General features: G+C 41.1%; 1 protein-coding gene across 1 annotated transcript in view; it reads right to left on the bottom strand.

Annotated features, from left to right (window-relative positions):
* LOC124621793 (chordin-like protein 1) overlaps positions 1–26,518 on the bottom strand; it is a 626,534-nt gene that overhangs the window by 1,295 nt on the left and 598,721 nt on the right. Inside the window, exons 8-10 of the mRNA XM_047147229.1 lie at positions 10,893–11,080; positions 7,245–7,366; positions 4,999–5,164 (exon numbers count right to left, since the gene is read on the bottom strand). Of these exons, the coding sequence (XP_047003185.1) occupies positions 4,999–5,164; positions 7,245–7,366; positions 10,893–11,080 (476 nt within the window). The remainder of the gene's footprint in view (positions 1–4,998; positions 5,165–7,244; positions 7,367–10,892; positions 11,081–26,518) is intronic.

The raw sequence follows: 26,518 nt of genomic DNA, 5'->3' as shown, positions 1-26,518 counted from the left end.
TGTACAAATGTAAAATAATGCAAACGGACTATTAAAAAAAACTGTGGACATAGTTCTGTGTTCCTGTCTTCATCTGCCTCCTTGACTATATGACATCCTTTGACTGTGTTGTGTGGAAAAAGTTGTGGCAGGTGCTTGCAGAATTCAGTGTCCCACAACATTTGACAGCACTAATCAGAAGTCTATATATTAATCATCACACAGCTGTGAAGACAAGTGTTGACATGTCTGTTTTCTTCAGTGTCTCAAAAGGTGTCAGAAGGGTTGTGTTCTATCCCCTCAACTATACAAATCTACGCAGAACATGTCATTAGAAATTCCACTAGACAAAGCAGAAAAGAGCAATAACCAACACCAAAAAGGCCTGTCTTGTTGAAACACTCATATTTTCCATTTTCTTTCATGATTGTGAAACATGGACCCTTAGAGCCAGAGACAAAAAGTGCATCAGTGCATTTGAGCAACTAAATATTTTCATGTGCCTTTCTTCTTGTGTCAACCAAAGCATTCTCCAGTTCTTTGGCCACATTGTGAGAAGAGATACAAAAATCTGGAGAAAATAATCTTGGAAGGGAAGACCGAGGGCAAGAGATCAAGCGGAAGAACAGCAAATAGGTGGATTGATCAAATCAAGAAAATCTTGGGTTTACCTCTTCAGCAGGTTCTAAGAGAAGCTGCAGGATGGAGATACTCAGTTCTTGGGTCTAGATGCTCAGTAATGAGGACAATGACATGATGTGATGAGACAGATAAAGTGGACTTCAAGCATTATGGAGGAGAAAATGCTTGTAACTGTGGTATACACTATACAAGCTACTGACTTAGAAACTCACAGCTTATAAAATATGTATCTAATATAGCAAATGTTTTTTGTTTAGTTTAATACAATGAAGAAAAGTACAGCACACCCTGAATCTTGTTTAATCACTGCTTATACACTTGCAAAGAATGTTTAACACATGACATCAGTCAACTCTCCTATGCAGCAGAAACAAGATAACGGTTAAAACAAAGCTTAGCATTAGTACCTTGAGAGAGTGGCATGTGTGTGCACGTTGTACCTTTGTGAGGAAAGATGTTTCTATATATAACAACAAAAACAATGAGTTATTGTTAATATAATGTAAATGGATAGATAAAAGATGTGCTCACCTTGTTGCGGCAGGGGGAACACACACACACAAAGATTTAACTTTTATAATTTTTCATCGCCAGTGGCTCTTTCTTCTGGCAGAAGTTTTGAAGGGGAAGGAATATAGGTGAAGGAAAAGAACTGGAGAGGTTTAGGGGAACGGATACCTTTTCAACCTGTCCAGTAAGTCTCCCCTGACCTGTGGCTCTGAGTGACTTTTCTAAATGATAGCCCTTTCCCTAAACCTACCAGTCCTTTTCCTTTACCCTCTTTCTTCCCCTTGGGCTCCTCTGCCAGAAGAAGGAGCCACTGGCTCCGAAAGCTTGTAAAAGTTAAATCTTTTTGTGTGTGTGTTTCCCTGCCACCACTTGGTGAGTAGATTTTTTGTCTAGTCATTTACATTATATTCCAGCATATATAAAAAGAGATGAGCCTGCAACAGTGACAGGGGAATATCATTATTCAGCTCTGGATACAAAATACTTACAAATATAATTTTGTCAAGCCTACAACAATATCTGGAAGAAATTATTGATGAGACACAAGCTGGATTTGAAAGAAATAGTTCAAAAGTGGATAATATTTTCATTTCACAGATCCTACTTGACAATAAATTTAATTATTCTTATACTTGACAATAAATTTAAATATTCTTAGGATGTGCACATGCTTTTCATAGATTTTAAGAAGGCATTTAACAATATTGATAGAAACTATGTATGGATGGCTACAACAGAATGTGAAATTCCAGACAAATTAATACAGCTGGTGCAAATGTGCATTCAAAATTCAAATTTTAAGTCCAAAACAGTCCACATTACTTCCAGAGTCAAACAGGGGAGATGCTTTGACACCACCACTTTTCAACCTCATTATGGAGCAGATCATCAGGAAAATAAGGTCATCACAAATTGGAACAGTGCAGTTTTAACATAGCAGCATATGCAGATGACACCGTAATCTTTGGGGGAAATGTAGAAGAAATTAATTCATCCACCTCAATATTATACAACAGTTTTCTTGGAACAGTCATCATCAATCAGTTATCTGCTATATTAGCAGGTCCTTTGCCTCTCCATTTTCTGCAATCCATTGCTTCCTTCTTAAGGCTGCTGTATGTTGTACCGTCCATCATGTCATCCAGTATCTGGAATCTCTTCCTTCCTCGCTTCCTTTTCCCTTCTACATAACCTTCTAAAACTGTTTTTATCAGTCCGTCATTCTTTCTTAATATATGCCCAATCCAGTTTCTTTTTCTTCTCTTTATTACATCTAGTAACTGCCTTTTCTCTCCCACTCCTCTCAGTACTTCTTCATTTTTTACTCTGTCCATCCAACTTATTCTTTCCATCTTCCGCCATGTCCAGATCTCAAAAGCCTCCAGCCTTTCTCTGTCTTTTTTCCTCATAGTCCATGTTTCAGCACCATTTAGAAGAACACTCCATACAAGACATTTTATGAGTTTCTTTCTGAGTTCTCTGTCCAGACCGCTGCAGAAGATTCTCCTTTTCTTATAAAACGCCTCTTTTGCCATTGCTATCCTTGTTTTAATTCCTGTGGTGCACTTCCAGTCGGTGTCTATCCTGCTTCCAAGATACTTAAAATTTTGCACCTGTTCTAGTGTTTCTCCATTCAGCACAATTTTTATTTCCTTATTTCCTCCTAATGCCAATACTTTTGTTTTATTTGTGTTAATTTTCATTCCATATTTTTTTCCGTTAGTTGCAATGGTGTCCACCAAATCCTGTAATTCTTTTTCCCCTGTGGCTAGAAGGACCATGTCATCAGCAAATCTCAAGCACCCTACTCTTCTTCCTCCAATTTCTACTCCTTTGTCATCTAATGAGCATTGGTCAATCATATTTTCCAAGTACAGGTTGAAAAGAGTAGGAACAGTACGATAAACTAATACCAGTAAAACCACACACTTCATTGTCTCACAGCATATTAAAACAAATCATACCTTTAAAACTGTTGCAGAGAAAATCAAAACAGTAACTAAGTTCACTTGTCTTAAAACCTTGCTAACCACAGACAACAATGTCAAAGAAGAAATAAATATTAGAATACAAAAAGCCAATAGATGCTATTTTGCATTACTGCAGATAAGAAAAAGTAAACTTATTTCAAGAAATACAAGGATTCACATATGTAAAACTTTTATCACACCTGTTCAAACATATGCTTGTGACACAAACTGTGACATTGTCACAGGTTACAAAAGTGATTTAAGAAGTGTAGAATAAATTTGTTTCATTTCCATCAATTATCACAAAACTTTGACTACCGGTTTTGCTCAGCAATAACCATTTTCAGATCTGTTTTACAACTGGTACTAATATAATGCAGTGGTAGTCCATTGTCACAAAATACACACAAAATCAGATTGATATCATCACAGTTGTACATGTGCAATGATGCTAAGCTGATTTTTTGTATATATTGTGACGATGCCACTATGGCTTCATTATATTAAGACATGTTATAAAATAGACCTTATGATGGTCATTGCTGACAAACTAGTACCTAGCCTAAGTTTGGTGATCATTGATAGAAATAAAAGAAATTTTGTTCTGTATGCTTGTGAGACATGGAAATTAATAAAATCAGAAGAAGGAGTATTAAGACTCTTTGAAAGGAAAGTTTTGAGTAAGATTTTTGGTGGATTGAAGAAGATCACAATGGAATGGAGAATATTAACAAACAAAGAAGTATATGATAATATGGAGAACCAAAATTAAAGCTAGGAGACTTTGTGGGTTGAACATGCACTTCAAGCTCCAGAAGAAAGGAAAATCTTATGTACAGGACATCCTCAGGGAAAAAGACCTCTTCAAAGACCAAGACTATGCTACTTCAACAACATTGAAGAAGCTGTGAAAATCTTACACATGATGAATTGCAAAATTAAATGCCAAGACAGAACTACTTGGAAAAGCATTGTGAAGTCAGCAGTGAAGAGCTTATGAGTACCTGAAGTGATCACCATGATATTGTGATGATCACCAGGGTATCTTCTGTCTCTTTCACGTGAATTTATTTTTCAAGGGGGAGGGGGGGGGGGGCTGTCAGTTAGGTTGTTGAAGTGCTTGTCTTGCTTGAAATGCTGTTTCACATGTCTGATGATTTTGCAGTTGATGACATGACAGAACAACTTCATTTTTCATCAAAAATAATTACTGGTCATGAGGTGTGGTGTTATGGTTATGATCCAGAAACCCAGTGATAATCAAGCTTGTACAAGATTGCTTCATGATCAAAAACGAAGAAAGCAAAACTGGTGAGAAACAATACAAAAAACCTTTACTCTCTCTCTCTCTCTCTCTCTCTCTCTCTCTCTCTCTCTCTCTCTGTGTGTGTGTGTGTGTGTGTGTGTGTGTGTGGTTTTTGTGCTGAAGTACAACAATCAAGCAGGATTACTATCTGAAGTGCTAAACAATTGAGTTGCATAGTATTGAGTGTCAGAAAATTCTTCCACAAAATGAAATGACAGTAAAATTGCACAAAATGTACTCACTATATTTGGCCAATAGAGTCATTTTCCTGCACACTAGAATGAGAAGAGAAGCATTCTGGGACCACCGAAGAGGTGAAACAAAACTTGACAAATATGTGAAACAGTGTGCAACTGATGTATCTTGCAGGACAATGTGTCAGTACCACACCTATGTTTACAGTAAAGGAACTCTTACTTTTTGGTCCTCTCTCAGGTATCCTGACCCCATCATGCATACTTCAAGACTCATTCTCATGTAGAGATTTGAAGAAGATTGTGAATAAATGATCTGAAGAATCCACATGTAGAGCTTTACTACATTTCTGTAAACCAATATGAGATATGCTAAAACTGATCTTTATGTACTTACTTATAGTTGTTGCTCCCAATGGAATAAACTTCAGTTTTTGTCTCATCTTGGTAAATTCACCACCAGAAACGGTCTGAGTTTCAAAACTTTCTGCTGCACCATTTCTGACAACCCAGGAATGCAGCTGCACTTCACATTTACTTGGCTCAAGACCTTGAAATGCATACTGAAATATGGAAAAAGTTAATTTTATTCTTGACACATAACACCTGATACAATATTTCCTTCACAAGATCAAAATGTCATTATAGAGAAAATGGGGACAATGCACCTCAGTCAATAATGAATATTGTTGCAAACAACAAATGCTTATTTATTTCATTCCTAAGTGACTTTTATTGCTGCCTTTCTGCCTTTTCCTGAGAATTTTTGATTTTTGCCTTTGTCTGGCACTTGGGGAAGTATTTATTCCATTGCTCAAGCTTTCTTCATAATTAACTTCCTTGTACCTATATTCATCTGCCCAACTTCTGTGACTGGCTTTCTTTTAGAGATGTCAAAAAGTTGCTATTGTCTATATTGATTTTATAGAAAATATGACAGAAAATCATGATATATTTTATATGTTTCCCACTTTTTTGCCTACAATGTGTTTCATTTTGAAGAAAAACTTAAATTTAGTCAGCTTGCTGACAGTATTATCTTCCTGAAAATGTTGCACAGGTTCTTGTTCACTGCTGTTACATACAAGGTATTTTATGAATTCTTCCATAATTATGCATACATCAGAGTAAATTAAATGTACTTAAACACTGAAATACTTGACCTTAATGTCTATGACTAGGTTATTTTGGAAATATATCAGGTTTATTTTATTGCAGTCATTCATGTTTTTATTATTTATTTTTGAATTAATACATTTTCTTTAAATATTTTAATACATACATTATGTCTTACATTTTTTACTTTTTTCCATGTCTTAGGCTGTGCATCATAAAACACAATACAACCATTTGGAGAAAAGCCATTCTACCAGTTCAGTACTCTTAAAAGAAATAAAACGGCCTCCTAATTTAAAATTTGGTTTAAACATCACAGTACTTTATTAGATGTACTCCTTTTAGGAGTTGTTACATTATCCAGGGTGAACATTAATAAAAACAAGAAACTGCAGGGACAGATTCCTGACAGGAAATAGAGGAAGAAAGATCCAAAGAACATGTGTCCGGGAATGTGCTGTTGCTACAGTAGATGACATTGACAAATGAAATTTCCTCTAATCACATGCTGTGTGTTCCTTGTGTGTTGCAGGTTGTGTGAGTGACACAGTATTCATGTCAGGAATAAGTCAAGATGGTGTTTGTGTTTGGCCAAGCAGATGGAGATGGTCAAGAGGTAGCACGGCTATACCAAAATAAGTACCCTCACCGACACAAATTACAACACACAACATTTCAAGCCCTTTTGTTATGCAGGATACACATCATCACACTTCATCTTACACCAAGTTGGTGGGCCACTTGCCTGGAACTTGTAGTAGGGATCATCTCAGCATCCTGTTGAACCCGGTCCTCCAAATCTGATATACACATAGTCCACCGTCTTCACACGTTTGTGTGTCTTCAAAGACCAATTATCACAAAAACACCCAAACAGAGCTTGAAATGATGTGTGATGTGGTTGATGTCTATGAGAGTACTTGTTTTGATATAGCCGTGCTGCCTCTCAGTCATTTCTGCCTGCTTGGCTGTATACAAACACCACTTCGACTTGTTCCTGACATGAATATTAGACCATTCTGCTGCTTAAAGTAAACTGCATCAATCGTACAGTCTGCAACACACAAGGAACACACATGGAAAGTGGTCAGAGGAACTTTCATTCATCAGCGCCATCTACTGCGGCAACAATGCATTTCTGGACGCATGTTCGTTGGACCTTTTTTCCTCCAATTCCCATCAGGAATCTCTCCCTGCATTTTGTCAGTTTTATTAATGTTCACCCTGTATAGCTTTCTGACATGAGAACCAATTTACACGGAGGATCTATAGCTTAGAACAGAAAATGGAATACTGTGCCATTGGTCTTTTCGTACACCAAGTACTGACAGTTTGCGGGTGATGCTATATCAAAGAAAAACGTCTACAGCCAAATTGAGATTCAATGCAGACCCATTTGACTGACTTTTGAAAAAAGTGCTACCAAGCCACACTACATCTCAGTATCTTTTTAATGATAAATAAATCATACTCCTAAATGCAATGATTCTTATTAGAAATGGAGATTTTTCTATGATTCAAAATTACCTGAATAAAATTTGAAAGATTCTTGGTTCCCTGTACCCGGTAGACAGCCAACTCACTTCCCTTTGGCAGGCACTGAGCCGAGCCCACTTCTGAGACATCACCTTGCCGTAATACTGACATTGCTGCAATGAAATTAACAGATGTTTATTTTATACTTCTACCTCTGCCTGGAAAAGTATTTTACTTTTGAACCCTATGTACCAGTTAAAAGAAATAAACACATAACATGAAATAAATTCAAGATTGATTCTTATGTTATTATCCAATCTGAGCTACTGTTATGTATACAATTTGTCTCATTTTGTTTTTTCCTTAGCTTTCATTGTTGTTATTATTCATTGGACTCCAAATTACATTACCAATTTCTCAATAATTAATGAATAGCAACTCTCAAAAACAATAAAACTGCATCAGGTTAGTGAAATACACTGCTTCCACTGCAGCCTCTTTTTTATGATAAACAAATAATATTAAGAAATGCAATCATTGTTATTAGAAATGGAGATTTTCCTGTGACTTAAAATTAGTAACAGGAGGAAGGGTTGGGAAACAATGACTGATCTTGAGAGGGAATTCAGTAGCTTTGAAGTCGTTTCTGAAAGTATTTGTATGGAGAGTAGCCATGTATGGAAGTGAAACATAGACGATACATAGTTTAGACAAGAAGAGAATAGAAGCTTTCAAAATGTGGTGCTACAGAAGAATGCTGAAGATTAGATGGGTAGATCACATAACTAATGAGGAGGTATTGAATAGAATTGGGGAGAAGAGGAGTTTGTTGCACAACTTAACTAGAAGAAGGGATTGGTTGGTAGGACATGTTCTGAGGCATCAAGGGATCACCAGTTTAGTACTGGAGGGCAGGGTGGAGGGTAAAAATCGTAGAGGGAGACCAAGAGATGAATACACTAAGCAGATTCAGAAGAATGTAGGGTGCAGTACGTACTGGGAGATGAAGAAGCTTGCACAGGATAGAATAGCATGGAGAGCTGCATCAAACCAGTTTCAGGATTGGAGACCACAACACAACAGCACACATTTAGACCTGGGCTCCACAATTCCTCTGCAAATCAACATACTCTCACTGTGAAAACTGTGACAAATTCATGGCAAACAGTGGAAAATCCAGGATGGAATAATGACAGTGATATGAAGAGGATAGATTGTTGCTGACCATATAGCGGAGATGCTGAATCACAGACAGGCACAACAAAAAGACTGCTGAACAAGTAAGCTTTCAGCCAAAAGGCCTTCTGCTGATGCAGCAACACACACATTCACATAAACACAACTCACACACACACGACCACTGACCCTGGATGCCAAGGCCAGACTCAAGTGGTGTATGAGTGAGTGAGTGAGAGAGAGAGAGTACCGTAGTGTCATCTTCGTGTTGATTAGAGGAGGAAGAGAGTGAAACTAGTCTGTTCCAGCACATAACCTACTTCTCTCGAAGAACACCAAGGATGCTGCCAAGCTCAATGCCCCTATCTGATGGATGGATCACTGTCAACAGTGTTGCATGCCCTCACTTCGTGAAACACTATTGAGAGGATGAGTCGTTAATGCAGGAGAATGTCACGAAGACTGGTGATCAAGGACTTTATACCACAAACCTCTCTGACCCTGTAGTGTAAAGGCAAAGGGAAAATTGTAAATACAAGGGTCACTCCAAAAGAAATGCACACTATTTTTGTAAAAATACAGTTTTCATTCTGCATGGGTGAAAGTTTTACAGTGTGTAGATACATCCTTCCCGCTTGTTTTCAAATTTAGTTCAATCTGTTCCCGTGAGTGGCTCCGTCACAGCATGTCTTCAAGATAGCTGCTACACTTGACATTTGTCAGAAGCAATGTGCTGTCATAGAATTCCTGTGCTGTGAAAAAGAGACAGTGGGAAGCATCCACAAGAGGTTGAAAAAGGTATATGGAGATGTTGCTGCCGATTGCAGTACAGTTAGTCGGTGGGCAAGCAGGGTACGTGATGAAAGCGCGCACAGCAATATTGAGGATTGTCCTCGCAGCAGCAGGCCTCATACTGCACACACACTCCAGGCAATGTGCAGAGAGTTAACGAATTGGTGACTGCTGACAGACACATCACAGTGAACAAATTGTCATGCTACATTGTGATAGGGCAAGGAAGTGTTTGCGGAATACTGAAAGTGCTGGCATTAAAAAAGGTTTGTGCCAGGTGGGTTCCCAGAATGTTGACAGGGCTCACAAAGAAACAAGAAAAACAGTATGCAGCAAACTTTTGGAACAGTACGAGAAAGCTGGAGATGAAATTCTTGGAAGAATTGTGACAGGTGATGAAAGATGGCTCCATCATTTTTCACCAGAGATGAAGAGGCAATCAGTGAAATGGCATCATGCAAATTCACCCAAGAAAAAAAAAATTCAAAAGCACATCTTCTGCTGGAAAAGTTATGGCTACGGTGTTTTTCGATTCTGAAGGACTCTTGCTTGTGGACATCATGCCAGGTGGAACCACCATAAATTCTGATGCATATGTGATGACACTGAAGAAACTTCAAGCTCGACTGAGTTGTGTTCAACCACATCGGCAAAAGCAGGATATTTTGCTGTTGCACAACAATGCACGGCCACATGTCAGTCAAAAAACCATGGAAGCGATCACAAAACTCAGATGGACAACACTGAAACACTCCGCCTTACAGTGCTGACCTGGCTCCATGTAACTATCATCTCTTTGGGAAACTGAAAGACTCTCTTCGTGGAACAAGGTTTGAAGATGATGACTCCCTTGTGCACACTGCCCAACAGTGGCTCCAACAGGTTGGTCCAGAATTTTACTGTGTGGGTATACAGGTGCTGGTTCCAAGATGGCGCAAGGCAGTTGAGAGGGATGGAAATTATGTGGAGAAATGAAAATATTGTTCCTAAAGGATGCATCTACACTATAAAACTTTCAAATATGTAGAACAAAAGATGGATTTTAAAAAAAAATAGTGTGCATTTCTTTTGGAGTGACTCTCGTAGTATGTGGCTTGCACAGACAGTCACCCATCCAAGTAATGGCCAAGCCCAATGGTGCTTAACTTTAGTGATCTGACTGGAACTGGTGTATCCAGTTGATGACCTGCAACTTTGTGACACATTAAAAACTTTGCATTGTATTGAGTTTTGGACTCTAACCCTTGCCTTTTTTAGACAATCCTCAATACCTCAAACATATTTCACAGGCTGCCCAAAGCTGAAATGAGTCAGTACGACTCTCCTACATTCCAGACTCCACATAGGTTATTCTGCATATTCTTGTTCAGGAGAATGGTTACAGAACAGCCACAGTCTGTAATTACATTCTGAAAAGAACCTTTCCAATCTCAGTGGAGTGTAAGCTATAATGAAACTTACGGGCAGATTAGAAGTGTATGCCAACTCCTGATTATTGTCTTTCATAATCAATGCTGTTATATCTATTGAGCTACCTGAGCTGAGATATCATGACGTTTACTCTTGACTTTTGTGAATAAAGATACTTAAAATGATTGTACTTACGTTTCTCAGACATCTTGTGTTACTGAACATGCAGCTATCTTGTGTGTAACATGCTTGCAAATTCTGATGTCAAGATAAAAAATTGAAAAATAAAAGTATCCAATTTTTCTGATCCACCCATCTTACCTGGGACAGGACATGATGCACAGCATTGTCCAAATTGCTTCACAGGCTTTTCACAGGGCAGTTCTTCTCTGGACGGGCACTTGAAGCGGCTACACTCAATACTGCCAGAAAGGCAATGGCATCGAACACAATCCATTGGACCAAAAGGACCAATTACAGGATGCCAAGAGGAACCATCCACATAATACCTGTAAAATAATATGTCATAATTCCTCTTATGTTTAAACTATAAAGCAGATAATAGTGATAAAACAGTTTCACAAGCAGAGCCCATGATTTATACCGAAAGCATCCTACATGCGCCTGGAAACAGCACATAGTTAATAAAATAAGTATATTCCAGTTCGAGCTGTGGTTGTATGTGTGAGGTGTGCTTGTGTGAATCAATGTGTGTATGTTCCCTTTTCTGAAGAAGGCTTTGGCTGAAAGCTAAACGTGCAACAGTCTTTTCATTGTGCCTGTCTGCAACTCAACCTGTTATCTTTATGGTGAGTACCAAATTATCTTATTCCTTATATTGTAAATGAGTATATAAGCATTAATTGCCATAATTTGATAGCAAATAATTAAAATGTTGTTACAATAGTAGTTTCTCTCTACTGTGATGGTTCTTGATTTATTCCATTTTGTAAAAAATTCTCTTTGCTGAGAATGTACCATATCCTCCCAAGATTGTTATTTAAGTGCGGAATTAGTTTTCAATGCAAATGTTCATGCTTACAGAGAGTAAGTGTTTATGAAAAATGAGAAAGAAAACATTATTGTGTTTACTTTGTGAATATCAAAGGAAGGAAACAATAATACACTCCTGGAAATGGAAAAAAGAACACATTGACACCAGTGTGTCAGACCCACCATACTTGCTCCGGACACTGCGAGAGAGCTGTACAAGCAATGATCACATGCACGGCACAGCGGACACACCAGGAACCACGGTGTTGGCAGTCGAATGGCGCTAGCTGCGCAGCATTTGTGCACCGCCGCCGTCAGTGTCAGCCAGTTTGCCGTGGCATACGGAGCTCCATCGCAGTCTTTAACACTGGTAGCATGCCGCGACAGCGTGGACGTGAACCGTATGTGCAGTTGACGGACTTTGAGCGAGGGCGTATAGTGGGCATGCGGGAGGCCGGGTGGACGTACCGCCGAATTGCTCAACACGTGGGGTGTGAGGTCTCCACAGTACATCGATGTTGTCGCCAGCGGTCGGCGGAAGGTGCACGTGACCGTCGACCTGGGACCGGACCGCAGCGATGCACGGATGCACGCCAAGACCGTAGGATCCTACGCAGTGCCGTAGGGGACCGCACCGCCACTTCCCAGCAAATTAGGGACACTGTTGCTCCTGGGGTATCGGCGAGGACCATTCGCAACCGTCTCCATGAAGCTGGGCTACGGTCCCGCACACCGTTAGGCCGTCTTCCGCTCACGCCCCAACATCGTGCAGCCCGCCTCCAGTGGTGTCGCGACAGGCGTGAATGGGGGGACGAATGGAGACGTGTCGTCTTCAGCGATGAGAGTCGCTTATGCCTTGGTGCCAATGATGGTCGTATGCGTGTTTGGCGCCGTGCAGGTGAGCGCCACAATCAGGACTGCATACAACCGAGGCACACAGGGCCAACACCCGGCATCATGGTGTGGGGAGCGATCACCTACACTGGCCGTACACCACTGGTGATCGTCGAGGGGACACTGAATAGTGCACGGTACATCCAAACCGTCATCGAACCCATCGTTCTACCATTCCTAGACCGGCAAGGGAACTTGCTGTTCCAACAGGACAATGCACGTCCGCATGTATCCCGTGCCACCCAACGTGCTCTAGAAGTTGTAAGTCAACTACCCTGGCCAGCAAAATCTCCGGATCTGTCCCCCATTGAGCATGTTTGGGACTGGATGAAGCGTCGTCTCACGCGGTCTGCACGTCCAGCACGAACTCTGGTCCAACTGAGGCGCCAGGTGGAAATGGCATGGCAAGCCGTTCCACAGGACTACATCCAGCATCTCTACGATCGTCTCCATGGGAGAATGGCAGCCTGCATTGCTGCGAAAGGTGGATATACACTGTACTAGTGCCGACATTGTGCATGCTCTGTTGCCTGTGTCTATGTTCCTGTGGTTCTGTCAGTGTGATCATGTGATGTATCTGACCCCAGGAATGTGTCAATAAAGTTTCCCCTTCCTGGGACAATGAATTCACGGTGTTCTTATTTCAATTTCCAGGAGTGTACATTAGTCTAGTGCTTTGAACTTTCTACACACACTGAGTGATGAAGGCTTTGTACACCAAATCAAGTCTTTTGTGAATATTTTAAGACTTGGAGGAAGTGGGATTTGAGCCATGAATTTTTCTTGTTAGGCAAGTGACACTGCACACTCTAGGAGGCTCTACTAATACTACCACTATTCATGCGATAGGACGGCAGTGAACTGTAAACTGCCTTAGCTTGAATATAAACAGAAAATGATGAGCAGTGAATGTGAACTCATCTACTGCAAAGGCACTTGTGCCATAATACAGAGAGAATGCAAAATAAACAACTGACAAGCTTTGAAAGCACTAAGACTGTTGGTGTGTGACTGAATAGTTTATTCTTATGGCATATTACATGGCATAATAAAATTGTAGTTCAACAGGTGTGGAACCATTAGTTAGCTGACAGTTTGGACATCCCAAAATTCCAAGCTCACATCTGAAATTCATTCATTTATCACGTTTTGCATATTGCATCAAGAAGGTGAATATCCATTTCTATGGACCAAGTCAAGGTGTACATTAACAAAAGGCAAGCAAATCATAGAAACTTAATATGCACACTGTATTAAAAATAAACTATTGCTGTATTGCTTAATATTATTTATTCATGCTTATGCCAGCTGTGTTTAATCAAGTAAATTAGACAGAAAATGTGTTACTTTGAATAAAACCTGCTCCCTCCTCGGTAACAGAAAATCTCCTGTTGTTAGTTCAATATTTACTTGATCTGTAAATACCGAGCCCCATTTAAACTCTATTACTACTTGTCATGCTGATTTATAACAAACATTCCTACTTGCCATATACCTAACATAATTTTTCAAGCCTTGCATCTAAACATTAATGGAATATTTGTAGCTAAATATTAATACACTTCGTATAAAGAGTTACTAATTTCCTTTTCTACAGATTTAGTTTCCCAATTTCTTAACTTATGCTATATGGAAGTTTGTTGAATAGCTTTGGACTAGATTATATCACATCACTCTGAGCCCTAAACAAGAAGGCAAAGTCCTCATGAAGGTTATTTTTGTGTCTTGCATTCCGATTGTGTACATCACAGTTCAGATGACATCTCAGCAAAAAAATCATTAAAGAGTGAGGGTAAGAATTCCAAAATGAATGGAGCAATAGTACCTGAGCAATGTTAATGTAACAGATCATCAGTACTATGAAAATGATAGACTGCTACACACCATATAGCGGAGATGTTGAGTTGCAGATGGACACAACAAAAAGACTACTAAACATGTGGACTTTTGGCCAAAGGCGTTCTTGTACAGTAGACAACACACACATTGACACAAGCATAACTCAAACACACATAACCACTGACTCTGGCCACCAACAATGCACACATCACACAAACATAACTCAGGGACACATGATCATTGTCCCTAGCCACCGAAGCTACTATGAGATGAGTAGCAATCTATCCTTTTCGTAATACTGTCATTATTCTGTCCTGGGTTTTTCACTGTTAGATCATTCACTAAGATGTAAGTGGAACAGTGGAATACATTATTGAAACACAATGATCACATATAGGTACCAGAAGTGTGAGATGACTGGAACTTATGCAAATGCACCTAGAAGTATAATGTTAACTTTACAATGACATCACTGACTGTATCCTTTGGTGGCTTTTGTCATTCTGCCTGATATGCATTGTTGTGTCTCTCACTTGTTGATGGGATGTCACGGGTGTTGTTCTGAGGAAGGTAGTGCCTGCTTACAGAGTGGTCTTGGTACAATATATGAACAGGAAAAAACTTGGCTATATGTTTCTCAAACTATTTAAGAGATGTGCTGTTTTTTCAAACTTCACATTTCCCTGGTACATCACCAATTAAATGAGTACAAGCTGCCATCATCGCCCTCTACAAACAAGCTATTGATTTCATGAAAATGCATCTTCCAACAGCATGTTTCTAATGTGTGGCAGGTATGACAATACATTAGCTAGATCTGGCTGCAAAATTATACACTGATGTGCAGAACTTAGGACAAAAGTAACTATTGAGTGATGTGTCTGCCACAGTCAAGTAACATAGCTTGATGAAATTTGGACCATACATACAACCAACCATTACACTTCAGTACAAAAGGTAACTGAAAGAAATAAACAATGAAACAAACAGAAATGACACTTTTAATAATCTATTTCCAAACCTTAAAGAACACCTTCGAGGACTTCACTTTGATATTGATGAAGCGGTGCAAGGCAGAGGTGAAGTTGTGGCTCCACAAGTAAAGTCAGTCATTCTGCAGTGATGGTATCAACAAACTGGTCTCTCATTGGGAGAAATGTGTTCATTGCCAGGTATGTAGGTATGAAGAATAGAGATGTAGAGTGTTGACAAAGATTGTATTATTTAAAAAACTCTAATAGTTTTCAAATAAAAAATTCAGAAGTATTACTTTTCTGCACGCCATCGTAAAATGGAAATACGAGTATAGCATCTTATCAGTGTGACATATGTAACTGCTGTCAGAAATCACTAGCATTGCAGGATCATCCACCAAACCGTTTACACAATATTGAATACGTGTGAATTATGAGCTATTGAGTGTAAATTACCTACCAAATAAATTAAAGCAATAGAGAATCCCTTCAGCAAACGGCTGACAGAGCCCACAAATTAATGTAAAGAAACACTTTTTATCCAGTGATTGACATTTTTTCGCACCTCCATATTGTAGTGGTCTCTGAAAAATGCAGCCTTGTTACACTGTAGGTGTGTGCATTTATACACAATCTTGGGACCTAATGTATCTGCCAAAAGAAGATAATACCATTTTCTGAAAATGAGGTAAGGAAATAAAGAGTGAAATTTAAAGATCACAAAGTTGACCTCTCCAGGCATTGGGATCTTCTCAAACTCTGTGGGGTGCAACACAGCACCAAATGCAGTCATACAGCTATGAAACCTGTAGTACATCTACATCTGCATACATACTCCACGAGCCACCATACGGTGCTTGGCGAAGGGTACCTTATACCACTACTAGTCATTTCTCTTCCTATTCCACTCGCAATCAGAGTGGGGGAAAATGATTGTCTGTATGCTTCCATAAGAACCCTAATTTCTTGCATCTTATGTTCATAGTCCTCACATGAAATGTTAGTTGGCAGCAGTAGGATCACTCTACAGTCAACTTAAATGTTGGTTCCCTAAATTTTCTCAATAGCATTCCTTGAAAAGAACATTGCCATCCCTCCAGGAATTCCTGTTTGAGTTCCCTATGCATCTCCGAAATACTTGCACGCTGATAAAACCTATCGGTAACAAATCTAGCAGCCCATCTCTAAATTGCTTCATAATCTTTCTTTAATCCAACCTGGGATAGATCCAAAACACTTGAGCAGTACTCAAGAAGTGTGGCACTAGTGCTCTAAACATGGTCTCTTTTACAAATGATTCACACAAATGCTTCCTAAAATTTTCCCAAGAAACTGAAATTGACCATTCATCTTCCTCTCTACAGTTCTTACAGTTGATCTGGCTAAATAATAATAGGCTGCTAAAAGCCAATTCTACCAACCAGGTTGTGGTTGGTTTTGAGATACTTTCCACATTCATCCAAGCAAACCCTGGTCCTTGGTTACCAGTGTCAGACAGATAGTAGATGCTCTAGAAAACTTTTTATTTGGCCTATTCCTTACTCTCGAACATGTGAGGGCCATGTTGAAAGTTGTAATGCAGTCAGTTATAATGAATAAGCCACTTTTTGTCTATTTTGGACATAGCACCATTCCATGTGAACACTTAGCCACCTTATTCAGTCTTTGGAGATACCTGCAACAGATGTTAGATAACAAGTCTTGCCTAAGATCTTTTAAGTAACTATTGTTAGATACAACAATCTTTTCATTCAAATGGAAGTGCTCCTCTAGATCTTTCTTTGGTTTTCAAGAACATGAAGAAGTCTCATGCTGGCAGGTAAACTGAACTGGTGGGATGAAACAAGAACTGCAGCTGTTGTTTGCAAAAATTTAACAGTTGCAGTTGCTGAGACATGTGGCCTTGTTCATTGTCATGGCACAAAATGATCCAATGTTTGGAAGCTTCAGAGTCCAAGAGGCCTATGTGCCAGGCATCAGATATGTGTTCTCATACTTTTTAAAATGGCGCTGGCATGCTTTAGTGCATGTTGTAATGCTCTAGCATAACAATACGACATTCTCCCAATATTGCTCATTGTGCAATGATTTGTCATGGGTAGGATTTTAACAGCTGTTGAATGATGGCCACAGGAGATAAGCTTTCATAGTAGTTATTTGAAATTACTTGTCAATATAAAGAAACAAGTTTGGCCATACATGAAAGGATGACAGCAGCATACTTAGGGTTGTTGTATTTTGTTTGTGTCTGCCAGTCTGTGTGGCCAGAGTAGAAAAGTGCACACAAGCACTTAGCAGCTTAAATTATGTTTTTTTTTAATGATGACTGACTGCCTTCACAAGAGGACTCAGATAATGCTGTCATGATAACACCACCTTGTTGAATAGTCCCATGGTGAAAATTAAGGGCTATGGCACAGTGAACCTTGAATATCACCAGTTGTTGTAATTATTACTTCAGTAAAGCCTATATTATACACTGAAGAGACAAGGAAATTGGTACACCTGCCTAATATCATGTATGGCCCCTGTGAGCATGCAGAAGTGCTGCAACACAATGTGGCATGGACTTGAATAATGTCTGAAGTATTGCTGGAGGGAACTGACACCATGAATCCTGCAGGTCTGTCCGTAAATCCGTGAGAGTACGACGGGATAGAGATCTCTTCTGAACAGCACGTTGCAAGGCATCCTAGATATGCTCAATAATGTTCATGTCTGGGGAGTTTGCTGGCCAGTGGAAGTGTTTAAACTCGGAAAAGGGTTCCTGGAGCCATTCTGTAGCAATTTTGTACGTGTGGGCGTCGAACTGTCCTGATGGAATTGCCCAAGTCCATTGGAATCCACAATGGACACAAATGGATGCAAGTGATCAGGCAGGATGCTTACGTACTTGTCACCCGAGTCGTATCTCGACGTATCGGGGGTCCCATATCACTCCAGCTGCACGTGCTCTACACCATCATAGAGCCTCACTAGCTTGAACAGCCCCCTGCTGACATGCAGAGTAAATGGATTCACGAGGTTGTCTCCACACCTGTACACGTCCATCCACACGATACAATTTGAAACGGGACTCGTCTGACTAGACAACGTGTTTGCAGTCATCAACAGTCCACTGTCGGTGTTGACGGTCCAAGTGAGGTGTTAAGCTTTGTGTCATGCAGTCATCAAGGGTACATGAATGGGCCTTCGGTTCTGAAAGCCCATATCAATGATGTTTTGTCAAATGGTTCGCATGCTGACACTTGTTGATGGCCCTGTCATGTCCTACCCATTCGTCTAAGATAGGGTGCTAGGAAGCTGTTTTCTCGGATAGCCAGACAACATTCAAGCAAATCTTATTAATGGATTATTAGAGTAAATTAAACTGACAATACTTAACTTTGCATATTTACAAAGATGGGTCCCAAGCAAATGGCGACATGCAAATAATCAGTGTCCTTCGATATATACAATTTCCATGCAAGCAAGTCACGCTAATGCGTTTATATCATGGCTCGTCTCCTAGTGCAGCCACGGCTACACGGAGCGGCGCTTATATTCTCTTCACATAGGGGCCGCTCCTGTCGTGGTGTCGTCCCAGTCAGTGTACTACTGGCTGACGTCGTCTCGCAGCCCTCTCTACTGTATTGTTCTAGGTCGACGTGCCGGCGCTTGGTGTTACGCCAGAACAGGCCCAGGATTGAAATCTGCAGCAATCTGCGGACGGGTTGCATTTCTGTCATGGTGAATGATTCTATTCAGTCGTCGTCTGTCCTGTTCTTGCACGATCTTTTTCCGGCTGCAGCAATGTCGGAGATTCGATGTTTTACTGGATTCATGATATTCACGGTACACTTGTGAAATGGTTGCATGGGAAAATCCCCATTTCATCGCTCATGCGCCGACTATAACACCATGTTCAACCTCACTGCCATTGCAGCAGCAGTAACCGATCTAACAACTGCGCCGGACTCTTTGTTGTCTTATATAGGTGTTGTCGACCACAGCACCGTATTCTGCCCGTTTACATATCTCTATATTTGAATACTAATGTCTATACCAGTTTCTTTGGTGCTCCAGTGTAGGATCAAACTACACTAGTCTGCAAAACTTAAGGACAAACATAACTTTCACATGATGTCATTGTCAAGTAATATGTTAAATTTGGACGGACATAGAAAGAACTGCTATGTTATAGTACAGGAGGTAACTGAAAGACAAGTCAAATGACACAGACAGAAGTGACACTTTTATTCAAAGACAATAACTCCACTGAATTCAAAGCGATTCATGATGGGCCCCTGGACATTAAAAAAAAGTTAGAACATGGTTCTTAATGGAGTATGTAATCACCACGCATGGCAATTAATGCCCTTCCAAGATGCTACCAAGTAGGCTAAAAGGTTGGTAAAGAGTTTTTGTGGTAGGGTATTCAGTTCCTGCTGTGCAGTTGACAACTGCTCCTTGATGTATGTGGACATGCAGAAATTCGATATCATAGTGCATACAAGACATGTTTGATAGGATATAAGTCTCATTTGATATTTCTTTCATCACGCTGTTTCACACCGGCATAGTTACATCACACGCACCGCCATTTGCCCGCTACACTTCGGAGCCTCTAGTGGCAGAGGACTGCAAATATGTAGCCATAAAGAATAAAGATGCAGAATGTTAATAAAGTTAGCATTATTTAAAAATCATTAAGAATTTTTACATAAAAATCCAGAGGCATTATTTTTCAGCACACCCTTGTAATTTTTAATTCGTTTTCCTACTATTATCTTCGTGGGGATACCTTATCTTTGGAGCATTGCGCCGATCGTTCCAGTATTGTTAAGCACCTGTTGTTATCGATGGGTGGTTTCCTTAATTATCAGTGATTCTGTTCCGTGTGTCCTCTTACAGTAAACAATATATCGAGATGTGCCACAGTTCTCAACAACAGAAGGGTTTGAGCGGAGGCCCAGGCTCCTGCTTTGCATGCTTGAGATGAGGCAACTGGCGAGCAACATGATAAAAAAGTGAAATTCAGTAAAAGCGCCCAGCACAGCAACGACACCAGTTAGAAAGTACGCCATCAACAATCATCTGGGTTCTGCCAATCCGCAGCAACCAAAACGAAGGTGCAAAATCAACTGCAACTTCCTGTGGGCGCATTCGGGAGGGCGACGGTTCAAAATCCTGGCCGGCCCTCTAGATTTAGCTTATTTCGTGATTTCCCTAAATTGCTTAAGGCAAGCCCCGACATGGCGGCCAATTTCCATCCCCATCCTTCCCTAATCCGAGGTTGTGCTCAGTCTTTAATGAGCTCGATGTTAATGGGATATAATACACCAATCTTCCTACCTTTCCATGGTATTTTGAAGTACACGTTTTCCAAGCACATCCTGTAAGAAATAATATACTTTTATAAGAATATCTAACTTATTACGGCCGAATTTCTAAGCTTTGGATGCATTTTCCTCATGAAAATAATTTGCTTTTTAAACCAGCGGTGTATTATAAACGGAATAAACCACAATTTGAAACTGCTGTTTCAGTGTACGTAACATTAACCATTTGAGACCCGACAATAAGAAAAAATATGTAATTTTACAGTTTTACACATCTACATCCGTACTCCACAACTCACTTGACGGTGTGTGGCGGAGGGTACTTTGAGTACCTCTATCGGCTCTCCCTTCTGTTCCAGTCTCGTATTGTTCGTGGAAAGAAAGATTGTCGGTATGCCTCTGTGTGGACTCTAATCTCTCTGATTTTATCCTCATGGTCTCTTCGCGAGATATACGTAGGAGGGAGCAAAATACTGCTTGACTCCTCGGTGAAGGTATGTTCTCGAAACTTCAACAAAAGACCGTACCGAGCTACTGAGCGTCTCTCTGGCAGTCTTCCACTGGAGTTTATCTATTATATCCGTAACGCTTCCGCGATTACTAAATGATCCTGTAAGGAAGCGCGCTGCTCTCCGTTGAATCTTCTCTATCTCTTCTGTCAACCCTATCTGGTACGGGTCCCACACTGCTGAGCAGTATTCAAGCAGTGGGCGAACAAGTGCACTGTAACCTACTTCCTTTGTTTTCGGATTGCATTTCCTTAGGATTCTTCCAATGAATCTCAGTCTGGCATCTGCTTTACCGACGATCAACTTTATATGATCATTCCATTTTAAATCACTCCTAATGCCTACTCCCAGATAATTTATGGAATTAACTGCTTCCAGTTGCTGACCTGCTATATTGTAGCTAAATGATAAACGATCTTTCTTTCTATGTATTCGCAGCACATTACACTTGTCTACATTGGGATTCAATTGCCATTCCCTGCACCATGCGGCAATACGCCTGTCTTCCTACCTTCCCATGGTATTTTTGAAGTACACGTTTTCCAAGCACATACTGTAAGCAATAATACACTTTTTTAAGAATATCTAACTTATTATGGACGAATTTCTAAGCTTTGGATAGATTTTCCTCATGAAAATAATTTGCCTTTTAAATCAGCGGTGTGTTATAAACGGAATAAACGACGATTTGAAACTGCTGTTTCAGTGGACATAACATAAACTCTTTCAGTTCCGACAGTAAGAAATAATTTTAAAATTTTTCACTACATTACCATTTTTTATCTTGGTAACCAACGAACAGAAGAAGAAATTGGCAAAACGTAAGCAATCGCTTATTGTAAGGTAACTTCACTTTGGAAAGAAGTCCAAATAACAAGCAAAAATGGGCCTAAAAATCAATAAATTTTATATCAAAAGTACACTGTCCAATCACATTACTGTGATCACCTGTCAAAAGCAGAATAAACACCTTTCTGCAGTGCAGGGCGCCACGAGACGTGCGGGAAGAGACTCAGTGAGGTTTTGGAAGGCACCGACAAGGATGTGGAGTGCCATGGCCAGCTAAGCTGAGTTCCTCTGTTGAGGATCCGTGACGCGAACAGCCCGGTTGAGGTGGTCCCACAGATACTCGATTGTGTTTGAATCTTGGGAGTGTGGTGGCCAGGGGAGTACGATAAACTCGTTTTGGGGCTCTTCAAACCACTCACGTACGCTGCGAGCCGTGGCACACGTTGCACTGTCTTACTGGTAGATGCCATCGTGTCGAGGTAAAACAAACAGCATGTAGGGATGGAAAGGGTCCCAACGATAGTTGCATACTTACGTTGATCTATTGTCGCTTCCGGTATGATGAGATCACCCAAAGAATGCTGCGAAAACATCCCCCCAGACCGTAACGCGCCCTCCTCCACTTGTTTTCAGATGTTTCACGCTGTATACGGCAATCTCCATCAGTCCGATGGAGCATAAAACGCGATTCATCTGAAAAAGCTACCTGTTGCCACTCAGTGGACGTCCAGTGCGGTACTGGCCTGCAAATTCGAGTCTTCGTCGCCGATAAACATCAGTCAGCATGGGTGCATGAACCAGGCGACTGCTACGGAGGTCCATACGCGGCAACGTTCGCTGAAAAGTCATTGAGGAGACACTGTTGGTAGCCCCTTGGTTTATCTGGATAGTCAGTTGTGCATCTATTCGCCCGAACAAATCTCCGCAGTCGTCATTCACCCTTGTCATCTATGGCTCATGGTGCACTACATTTGCCTCAACGCCAGTTTTGTATAGCGCCATTTTGCCATGCATGGTATACTTTAGCCGTGGTGGCACGCGAACAGTTTACAAACCTAGCCGTTAGAAATACTTCCACATTCGGCTCGAAAGCCACTGCTCATGCCCTTTCGGACGTCACATAAATATCTCAGTTTCCGCTTTACAACAATGACTGCACTGTTTTCCGCGTCCCCCCGATACATTTTATATACTCTCACTGTGAGCGGTTGTTGACATCGAACATTGGCGATGATCTCATTAATGTGACTCGACCGTGTGTTACTGCCCTAGTGGTTTCATTTCGAAGCCACTCAGAACGCAGTAGTACAAACTCAAATTTGCGTTACAACAACTTTAGATATACTTACTTTCACTGCCAATGATCTCCTCTATATGGCTAATATAAAAAAAGCATGTCATAATATCCTGCAATCACGTAGCACAATCTCCGCACCAACTGTCGCTAGCGCTTCAAAACAAAATTAATAAAATAGTGGTTTCAGGCAGAAACTCAAAGAGTTAATTAAGTGGGTCGGTTTTATTGACCTTGAATTACATTCTCGTCTCCCTAGTAATGGATCGGTAGAGACTAGAGAATGTTGATTATTCTCACTGCCAATTCTAATGATCAAATGATACTTGCGCACAAAAGGCCTGACACTGCAGCCGTCACTATTGAATACTGTGCTTCATTTCAGTGTTAAGCCATTTATACAAACATAAAAAAGGTTTTGCATCACCTCGGTTCCGAGAGTTCCGGAGCCTGTAAAGAAAATTGGAACAGAGATCAACATAAACATCATTTCTGCCCTTTTTATAGCTCTGAAAACCACACACTGCATGTTGTACCACCATACAGCGAGACCTTCAGAGGTGATGATCCAGACTGCTGTACACACTGGTACCTCTAATACCCAGTGACACGTTCTCATGCATTGATGCATTCCTGTATTCGTCGTGGCATACTATTCACAAGCCCGCATCTCGTGGTCGTGCGGTAGCGTTCTCGCTTCCCACGCCCGGGTTCCCGGGTTCGATTCCCGGCGGGGTCAGGGATTTTCCCTGCCTCGTGATGGCTGGGTGTTGTGTGCTGTCCTTAGGTTAGTTAGGTTTAAGTAGTTCTAAGTTCTAGGGGACTGATGACCATAGATGTTAAGTCCCATAGTGCTCAGAGCCATTTGAACCATTTGAACTATTCACAAGTTCATCAAGGACTGTTGGTCTAGACTGTCCCACTCCTCAACGGCGATTCGGCGTAGATTCATCAGAGTGGTTGGTGGCTTACGTCGTCCATATACAGCCCTTTTCAATCTATCCCAGCCATGTTCGATAGGGTTCATGTCTGGAGAATACGCTGGCCACTCTCGTCGAGCGATGTTGTTAGCCTGAAGGAAGACATTCACAATATGTGCACGATGGGGGCACGAATTGTCGTCCATGAAGACAAACGCCTCGCCAATATACCACCGATATCGTTGCACTATCGGTCGGACGATGGCATTCACGTATCGTACAGCCGTTACGGCGCCTTCCATGACCATCAGAGGCGTACGTCGGCCCCACATAACGCCACCCTAAAACACAGGGAACCTCCACGTTGCAGCACTTGCTGGACAATGTGTCTTAAGGCGTTCAGCCTGACCGTGTTGCCTCCAAAAACGTCTCCGACGATTGTCTGGTTGAAGGCATATGCGACACTCATCGGTGAAGAGAACGTGATGCCAATCCTGGGCGGTCCACTCGGCATGTTGTTGGGTCCATTTGTACCGCGCTGCATGATGCCGTGGTTGCAAAGATGGACCTCGCCGTGTACGTCGGGAGTGAAGTTGCGCCTGATGCAGCCTATTGCACACAGTTTTAGTGGTAACACGACGTCTTGTGGCTGCACAAATAGCATTTTTCAACATGGTGGCGTTGCTGTCAGGGTTCCTCCGAGCCATATCCGTAGGTAACGGTCATCCACTGCAATAGCAGCCTTGAGCGGCCTGAGCGAGGCATGTCATCGACAGTTCCTGTCTCTCTCTGTATCTCCTCTATGTCTGAACAACATCGCATTGATTCACTCCGAGACGCCTGGACACTTCCGTTGTTGAGAGCCCTTCCTGGCACAGAGTAACAATGCGGACGCGATCGAACCGCAGTATTGACAGTCTACGCATGGTTGAACTACAGACAACATTCCTGGTGGAATGACTGGAACTGATCAGCTGTCGGAGCCCCTCCGTCTAATACACGCTGCTCATGCATTGTTGTTTACATCTTTGGGCGGGTTTAGTGACATCTCTAAACAGTCAAAGGGACCGTGTCTGTGATATAATGTCCATAGTCGACGTCTATCTTCAGGAGTTCTGGGAAACGGGGTGATGCAAAACTTTTTTTGATGTGTGTAGCAGTAAGTATCATTTGTAAATGACCTCTCACGCTAATGTGTATCCCTCGATCTGACACAAGACGTATTAATGTTTCTCTCTATAACGACTCTCAGGGCCGTGGCCGACCAACTCCAGCTTCTCATACTGTGTGGAAGGAATGTCTTGATGGAAGGTATCAAAACATATAAATAATTTAACACATAACATTCCTGCGATATCTAACTCCTCTTTCTCTAGCTCTGCTTTCGTTAACGATTACACAGACGCACTGATCTCAGTGTCGTCTGCTAGCTACAAATCACTAAATAATTCGCATTTCTTTGCGTCAGAATGGTATCAAAAACCAGCTTTAACTATTCTAATATAAAAAAAGAAACTTTATGGATCAGTTTTTCTTTCGTTTCTTTCTGCCGGGCGTCGGGGGAATCTTCGTGAGGCGGCGGGGTGGGTGATGGGAGCATGAGGCAGTGCCCCACTTACCCCATCGTAGTTAAGATCCTCATTTGTTGATTTGTAAACACAAAATTTCGAGTTTCATTTTATAAGAAATTGGGTTTTGTTTACTCTACCCCTCTTACTACGAAAGTAATACGAGTTGCGCGTCCCTTCCGCCACATCTCTAGTTTATATCGTTACTCCTCTGTTAACCAAATATGCGATTGCAAACAGAGAAATGTTGCTTTATCTCCGTGTTTGAATTTCGATGATGGTTAGTGAAAAGATGTGGCGGCAGCGCCGGTATGTTTTTAGTTACATTTTAAAACGGACGGTCCTAATTCGTTTCACGTGCGCTATTTCCTCACAAAGTTAGTGCTCGCAGTTGCCGTGCCAATCGGAAACACGTTCGAAGTAGAAATTTTCCAGCAGACTCTCTCGAGTTTATTTGCCCGTGTATCCCTCCCTAGTCCTAGAGCGATGTTTGCCTGACCTACACTTTTCAGCAGTATTAGATTACCGCTGCCAGCTACAGGTACTGCGTCAGACACGGTATACATACAGCAGAGCGTCTAAACATTTGCCAAAACAAACTTTCGCCATGAGGAAAAAGTGACGTTGATACTCGTCCAGAAACACTTTCCTCTCTGATTTTTCTCTTTTCTGCACCAGTTGACTCAAAAGCTGCAGTCCTAATACCACTCTGAAAGTAGAGTGATTTATGAAATAGATTTGTAACCTGGAGTTGATATACAGAAGAGTAAAAAGGCAGAAGAAACGAAACGGAAAGGAAAAAAGACTATGTTTTAACATCCCGTAAACAATACGGTTGTCGGGGAC

Source organism: Schistocerca americana, chromosome 1, assembly GCF_021461395.2.
Source record: "Schistocerca americana isolate TAMUIC-IGC-003095 chromosome 1, iqSchAmer2.1, whole genome shotgun sequence".
NCBI classification, from domain to species: Eukaryota; Metazoa; Arthropoda; class Insecta; order Orthoptera; family Acrididae; genus Schistocerca; species Schistocerca americana.
The sequence above is the reverse complement of the archived record's forward strand: the minus strand, read 5'-3'. Positions and strand labels throughout refer to the sequence as shown.